This window comes from Epinephelus moara, chromosome 8 (assembly GCF_006386435.1).
Source record: "Epinephelus moara isolate mb chromosome 8, YSFRI_EMoa_1.0, whole genome shotgun sequence".
Taxonomy (NCBI): Eukaryota; Metazoa; Chordata; class Actinopteri; order Perciformes; family Serranidae; genus Epinephelus; species Epinephelus moara.
In genome coordinates, this window is record NC_065513.1 from 44,243,673 (window position 1) to 44,251,245 (window position 7,573).

Genomic DNA, 7,573 nt, shown 5'->3' on the forward strand with positions numbered 1-7,573 from the left:
TCTGTGTCTGTGTCTGTGTATGTGTATGTGTCTGTCTCTGTCTCTGTCTCTGTGTCTGTGTCTGTGTCTGTGTCTGTGTCTGTGTCTGTCTGTCTCTCTCTCTGTCCGTCTATGTGTCTCAGCTGTCAGACCCAGAGACTGCAGTGATGTCATGGCATCTGGCATCTCTGAGGACGGAGTTTATTCTGTGTTTCCGACTCACGACCCCGACGGCNTCTGTGTCTGTGTCTGTGTATGTGTATGTGTCTGTCTCTGTCTCTGTCTCTGTGTCTGTGTCTGTGTCTGTGTCTGTGTCTGTGTCTGTCTGTCTCTCTCTCTGTCCGTCTATGTGTCTCAGCTGTCAGACCCAGAGACTGCAGTGATGTCATGGCATCTGGCATCTCTGAGGACGGAGTTTATTCTGTGTTTCCGACTCACGACCCCGACGGCTTCATGGTTTACTGCGACATGACGACTGAAAGAGGAGGCTGGACGGTGTGTGACACACAGAGACAGACACAGACACACACACGCACACAGCAGCAGCGTCCTCTGGTGGCGGTCACATGTCCTGCAGTGTGCGCATCTTACTGAGACGTCTCCATGGTTACATGCTCCACCTGCTCCACCTGCTGATCATTGTTTATCTCAGTTTATCTTTAATGAAATATTTAATTAATTAAACAGTTGTGTTGATGTGACTGGTTTTAATACGTGTGTGTGTGTGTGTGTGTGTGTGTGTGTGTGTGTGTGTGTGTGTGCAGGTGATCCAGAGGAGGGAGGACGGCTCTGTGAATTTTTTCAGAGACTGGGCAGCATACCGAGATGGCTTCGGAAAAACTACAGGAGAGCACTGGCTAGGTCTGAAACACACACACACACACACACACACACACACACACACACACACACACACAGAGTTCTTCACAGTGTCTGTTACATTCAAGCCAAACAAATTCTTGCGGTGCAGATGAGCCTGTCGAGACAAACCGGTCTCACTCAGGCTCCAGTTTTGGACGACCTCACAGTGAGACCGTGTTGCCTCCTCAGGTCAAGAAAAACCTGCTGTTCTTTGGTTCCTGCTGAGAACCAACTTGTCAGGTGTGGAACCATTTTATTTTTGGTCAAAATGCTCCAAGAGGGTTAAAATTAGGTGCATGGACCAAAACAGAACCAGTTCTGTGCGGATGGAAAAGGGGGACAAGAACCCAGAAAGGAACCTTGGGGGTCGTATAGTGATGGAGGAGGCGTGTGGTGCTTGACCTTGACTCTGTGTAGAAGGACACAGTCTCTATCACCGCCCTGTAGACCAGCACCAGATGACAAACACCTGGATGAGTACCTGAACCTTTCTATTACTCTGAACACAGAAGGGTCACATTCATAAACTGGTGGTCGAGGCGATCGTACAAGGTCCCACCTGAGGTTCAGTATTTGGCCCATCCTCCATCTTCCATCTGAGGTTTTCATGGTTTAGCTCTAGGCCACCTGGTGCAACAGAGTTTTTTGTGGCTCCCAGGTTCCTCACCGTCCAAAGTGACATCACCACAGTGTTGTCACGGTGATGGATAGTTAGGTTGTCTTTTTCCCTGAAGGAACGATCTCAGTCTTGTCCAGGTTTAGCTTCAGGTGGTGTTCATCCAATGTCAGACAAGCAGCAATGAGTGATTGTCAGACGGGACCTTCACATCAAGGTGCACCACCACAGTCTGACACTATACTTGAACCACAGCCAGAGTTACAACCATTCACCTGTTGATCACGAGGTCCGTCCTGGCGGAGGGTTAATGTGTAAATACACCAGACAGACAGAGGGACATCTGCAGTGTTCTGATGGAGCGTAGAACCAGAAAGGTTCTGCTGTCTGTCATTATTATTTACCACCACAGTGTCAACAGAACCTAACAAGGACTCAAGAAGCTCTGAGTCTGGACCTTTGAAAATGACACAACTCTCTCCCTGTCTGTCTGTCTGTCTGTCTGTCTCTCTGTCTCTCTGTCTCTCTGTCCGTCCGTCTGTCTGTCCCTCAGGTCTCCAGAGGATCTACTCTCTGACCAGATCAGGTGGTTATGAGTTGCGGATTGATATGGCCGACTTCGATAATGCCACAGCGTTCGCTCATTATGGTGATTTCTCTGTTGGTCGGGATTCTGTGAACCCCGAGGAGGATGGATACCCACTGACCGTGGACCAGTACTCAGGGACTGCAGGTATGAAGCCACTGCTACTAAAGTTCAGCAACATTTAGAGGAAAAGGCACCAGGTCGTATATGTATGACACACATTGTAGTACAAGTAAACAGTACTATAGAGCACTAACAAGTGTTCCTCTGACCTCTAGGTGACTCCCTCCTGAAGCATTCTGGGATGCAGTTCACCACCAAAGACCGGGACCAGGACCAGTCAGAGAACAACTGTGCAGCGTACTACCAGGGGGCGTGGTGGTACCGTAACTGCCACACCTCTAACCTGAACGGGCAGTACCTGAGGGGAGGCCATGCCTCCTACGCTGATGGGGTGGAGTGGTCCAGCTGGACGGGCTGGCAGTACTCACTCAGGTTCACCGAGATGAAGATACGACCCAACACCAAACCAAACTCCTGATTATCAGATCCTAAACCTGACCCCTACCCCTGACTCCTGACCCTTTAACCTGAACTAAACCTGACCCTTGACTTTTAAACCTGAACTAAACCTGACTCCTGACCCTTTAACCTGAACTAAACCTGACCCCTGACCCTTTAACCTGAACTATACCTGACCCCTGACCCTTTAACCTGAGCTAAACCTAACCCATTCCAACCTCTGACCCTGTAACGCCTGTGTACCTTACCTGAACACACCCTCTGACCCCTGACCTCTGACCTCAGTGGCGGCGTCAGGACCACCGGCCGTCAGTCTGTGTGTTTTCTAAGATGTGATCATGTGTTCTTATCTCCAATATCTGGCTGTGTGTTCTGATCAATAACTTTTCATATTGATGATGTCAGAGCTGATGGATCAATAAACAGTTTCTGACCTTCTGCTGCTGTCTGATTATGGATTATTGATTGGATATGTATCAGACTTAGACAGATGACGGTAGAAATCCTTCACACAGTCTGAGACAGACCAACAGGTGTGGACACTGACGTAGAGACATTGAGTTAGTAGACAATCAGTCAATTAATCAATGAGCTGACTGACAGAAAATAATTATTTTTGAAAATCATTTCAGTCGTTCCTTTGAACGACTTATTTTGAATAATTTAAGATTCTGATGTTTTTTAAATTGTCTGTATTGGGTACTCTTACTTTTAACACTTTGCATACACGCTGATTACACCTGCCGATGTGTACTTAAGGAACATTTGGACTTAATTATAACAGAGTAATCTCACAGTGTGGTGTCAGTACTTCTGCTAAAGTAAAGAACATAACGAAAACTAATGGGGAAGTCAGGCACAAAACACCTTAACTTTTCTTCCTAAATATGACACTTATGGCTTAATTTCCCCTTAATTCACGGTCTTACTTAAAGGTGTTGAAAGGAATCCCTTAAAACATTTTAGTTAAGGAAAAACATTAAGACATGTACTGCATTGAGACAGATTTTACAGTTTGTTTGTCTGCCCTCGGGCCTGTGATACCTGAGGTCTTCCGTGCAACGGTTTAACTAATTATAAGGGATTTCCTAAGTATAAGCCCAAGGTGAGGAGAAAAATCTTAAATACTTAAGTAAATATTTGGAAAAAAATTAAAAAAGGGAAAATACTCAGGGGTGTTGTGTTTTCTACTTTAAGGGAACCTTAACTCTGACTTTAATGAAAATCTTAACTGAAGGTATTTTGTAAAACCGGCCTCTGAATACTTCCTCCACCACTGATCATGCAATTACGTTTGTTAAATGTTACTGAACACAGAGGACAACGTCATTTTATGGATGGAGTGATGGATGGAGTGATGGATGGAGTGATGGATGGATGGCTCACATAGTTGAAACCAGCAGATTAAGGTCTAAACTCAGTAAGAAGTGGATGTGGCTCTGAATGGGGCTGATGGGTGATCGGTCACAGTGCAGCACTTCCTGCTGACGTGATGACGAAGCTTATGTAAATGACGTAGACCCTCCCCCTGAGATCCGCGGGAAAAGTGAAAAATGGCGACTGAAGGAGTTTGAAGTTTAGCGCCACGAAGACCGAGACAGAGGGACAGAGACAGAGGGACAGAGACAGACGGAGGGGACAGGACGGAGACACAGGGACAGTGAAGACAGTGAAGACACTTTAGTGTCCCGTCTGTCCCGATACAGTCCAGCCCGTGTGTCGGATCAGCAGCCGCCTGTCTGTGTCTCGGAGGACACAGAGGACGTGAGTCAGCTCTGTTTCTTTCTGTGATTTAGACCCGGGTCTGAGCCGTGATTTAGACCCGGGTCTGACCGTGATTTAGACCCGGGTCTGACCGTTTATCAGCAGGTTACTGTCGGTATGAGAGGCTGAGAGCGAGACACCGTTATCACAGCAGAGACACCGGAGCCGTTAACATATAACGGTAACCGTGTCTCTGTGTGTGAAAGACAGGATGTGACCCGGGTCAGTTATCTGTCTGTAACACGGTCAGTCCGGTCATTCAGTCTGGGGACCTGGGTCACGTGCTGGGCGGGTAGTCAACGGTGGTTTGTCGGTTAGTTAGTTAGTTAGTTAGTTAGTTTAGTGTGTGTGTGTGTGTGTGTGTGTGTGTGTGTTGGTACTGATGGGAGGGTCAACTGCGCATGCGCCGAAGTGTCAAAATCCCCCTGAGAGTTGAGGAATGAATCACAGCCACAACCTACCTGTCTGTCTGTCACACCCAGAGACAGACAGACAGACAGACAGGCAGGCAGGCAGGCAGGCAGACAGACTTCTTGCAGTACATGTAGTCACAGTGAGACATATGGATGTGCTTATTTCACTCTGTCTGTCTGTGGGTGTGGCAGACAGGCAGACAGACAGCTGATAGAATCAGACAGATAGACGTGCAGGGATCAGACTGTCTCTGTGGGACTGTGTCGTCATGCCAACCAAATGATGGCGACGTGATGACGTCCCAGTGTGTGATGTGACATGTAACATGGCAGCGTTCCCACAGTCAAGGAAAAGTTCTGACCCGTCCTCCAGGCCTGGAAATGGTCTGGAATGTTTTTGAACATCCGTCACTGTGGCTGTTGATGACGCGAATGTGACACTGGGTCACTGATCACTCAGCCAGTTATTAGACACGTCCATCAAACATTAATTTAACAGGAAGAGATGAGTCTGAATCATAATCAGACACAGGTGAGACTGCGGAGACACCTGGAGGACCTGCAGATGAACTTTATCTGAACATTTTGATATAAAAGAACAGAGACAGAGGAAATACAGAGCGTTTCATGTGCAGGAAGAAACACAAAGATAAAACATGATGCACTGTTAAAAACAAAGGAGGAGGAACAGACCTCAGAGACATCACAGCAGAGACACGGCACAGTGACCATCTGTACGGGGGGTCGGCAACCTTTAACAAGAGCCACAGTGCATATGTGAACCTTACAGTGACACAGCACAGCCTGTTTAATCTAAATGAGCAGTCATTAGTGTGGGGATGTTGAGATTCAGCTGATTTTAAGAGAAGGCACCACGCTGTAGACGTGTGACGCACAGAGCTGACCACATGTTAAAACACTGTATGTATTCAGGCTGTAGGCTAATAGTAATAACTGCTGTTAATTTCCATATAATAATTTCTGTCACAGCCACAGGGAGCCCTGGTGAAGGGTTAAAGAGCTGCAGGTTGTTAACCTCAGATCTGTACACGACCAAATCTCTCTGTCATCAGACCACCTCTAAGTTTCTGCAGATCTCAGTATAAACTCTGATCCTGTGTCTGGTTTGATCCCCAACTCCTCCAGTCTGCAGGTCTGGTATCCTCCAGCAGATACTGAAGCCCAAACTGCTCCTGATGGCTGATCATCAGTGTGTGAGTGTGTTAAAATCTGAGTAGCCTCGGCCACCAGGGTGTGAATGTGTGTGTGTGAATGTGACTCGTAATGTATAAGCACTTTGAGTGGTCAGATGACTAGAAGGAGCTGTACGAGTGCAGGTCCATTTCTTTGGTCTGACTCCTGATACTGATACAGCCGAGGTTTCATCCACTGACTTCCTGTTACTGACGCACAATTGGGTCACAGACATTCTCATGTTACAGCTGAACACTAAAATCTGTGTGTGAGAAACACACAATGACTCATATCTGATCAGTTTGACAGTTTGATCAGTTTGATCAGAGGTTGTGCTGCACAGAGTCACTGAAGACATTTATAACAGCGAGAGCTCCAACAGTCTCAGATCTTCACTGTGCGATAACTGTCTCAGTTATTATTATCAGTCAGAATGATCATTGTTGGTTGAACAAACATCTTATGACTATAACTGAAACTGGAGACCGTGTCTGTAGCTGCTGAAAAGGTCTTAAATTAAATGTCATAAATATTCGGCCTCAAAAGTCATTTAATAGTCTTAAAAGTTTTAACTTGTGATGTTTTAATTTCCACAAATATTTTATCTACATTTTTATCATCATCTTTTTGTCAGAAAGAGTTGTGATCTTTGTGACACTCAGAGTCCAAATTTCAGACGATAAAACATCTGACTAGGGATGGGCAGCACAAGCAAAAACACTATTCGAAAATCATGGCAACTATTCAACGATTTTTCAAATAATCGCCCTCCCCCCTCCCCTCCCGGAGCCACGCACACAGAGATCCATTCATCATTACGGCTGGGCTCCACCGGCTGCAAAGCGTCACGTCAGCGTAGCATCGCGGCGTATTCATTTGGGCTCCACTGACTGCGTACGGAAGCGACACGTAGTTTACTGTACTGTTTGTCATCTACTCGCTTTCAAATGTCTGCCATGGACATTTACACAATGTCACGGATAAACATGGGTAAATGCATGAAAAAAAATCATCACATATCACCTCTGATAATGTTTTATTCATTTAAAAACACATTGTGCTCGTTTAGCACACTATTTCATGTAGTTTTTAATCTGCTGGAGGGTCGCGTAGGGGAGCGTAGCGCGACAAAAATAGAAGAGCCGCGTAAAATAGAGAGTTGTGGCGCGACAGGTGGGGGTTGTCGCGCTGCTCCCGTTGCCGGTGGAGCCGCTGTAATTGATTAACAGGGGGGCGAGCTGCTACGGGACTCGCGCTGCAGACGTGTCGCGCCGCTGAGCCCGGCCGTACAGTCCCTCGCCGCCTCCTGCGTGCCTCGCTCTCAAATGACTGTACATACTTGTGATACGCAAGCTTTGCCTCACAGAGTTTGCACTGCACCTCATTTTCGTTTATTTTGTCGAAGTTGTTCCGTGCGGTTAGGAGCTGAATTGCATGTCAAATAAAGGGGGGAAATAAGACGGCGAATAGTAATAGTCGCATTAAAAAAATCGATTTTTCAAAATAAAACGACTTCGAAAATTCGAAAATCGTGACCCATCCCTACATCTGACTGACCTGACTTTATATTCACCTGTTGGTGAGACATAGATGAACCTGACTCACCTCCCTCTGCACAGGACCACACGTGTGTTGTGT

The 7,573-nt window shown here is 46.6% G+C and overlaps 2 protein-coding genes across 4 annotated transcripts in view; both read left to right on the top strand.

Moving 5' to 3' along the window:
• The window catches only part of LOC126394918 (fibrinogen C domain-containing protein 1-like), a 24,467-nt gene extending 21,467 nt beyond the window's left edge, over positions 1-3,000 (top strand). The window contains exons 6-9 of the mRNA XM_050052061.1: positions 338-474; positions 744-840; positions 2,010-2,189; positions 2,321-3,000. Of these exons, the coding sequence (XP_049908018.1) occupies positions 338-474; positions 744-840; positions 2,010-2,189; positions 2,321-2,583 (677 nt within the window). The 3' untranslated portion in view covers positions 2,584-3,000. The remainder of the gene's footprint in view (positions 1-337; positions 475-743; positions 841-2,009; positions 2,190-2,320) is intronic.
• Positions 3,001-4,106: 1,106 nt separating this feature from the next.
• phf19 (PHD finger protein 19) overlaps positions 4,107-7,573 on the top strand; it is a 20,005-nt gene continuing 16,538 nt past the window's right edge. For all 3 annotated transcript variants that reach the window (XM_050051891.1, XM_050051892.1, XM_050051893.1), the window contains exon 1: positions 4,107-4,328. The gene's annotated coding sequence lies outside the window, so the exon portion shown is untranslated. The remainder of the gene's footprint in view (positions 4,329-7,573) is intronic.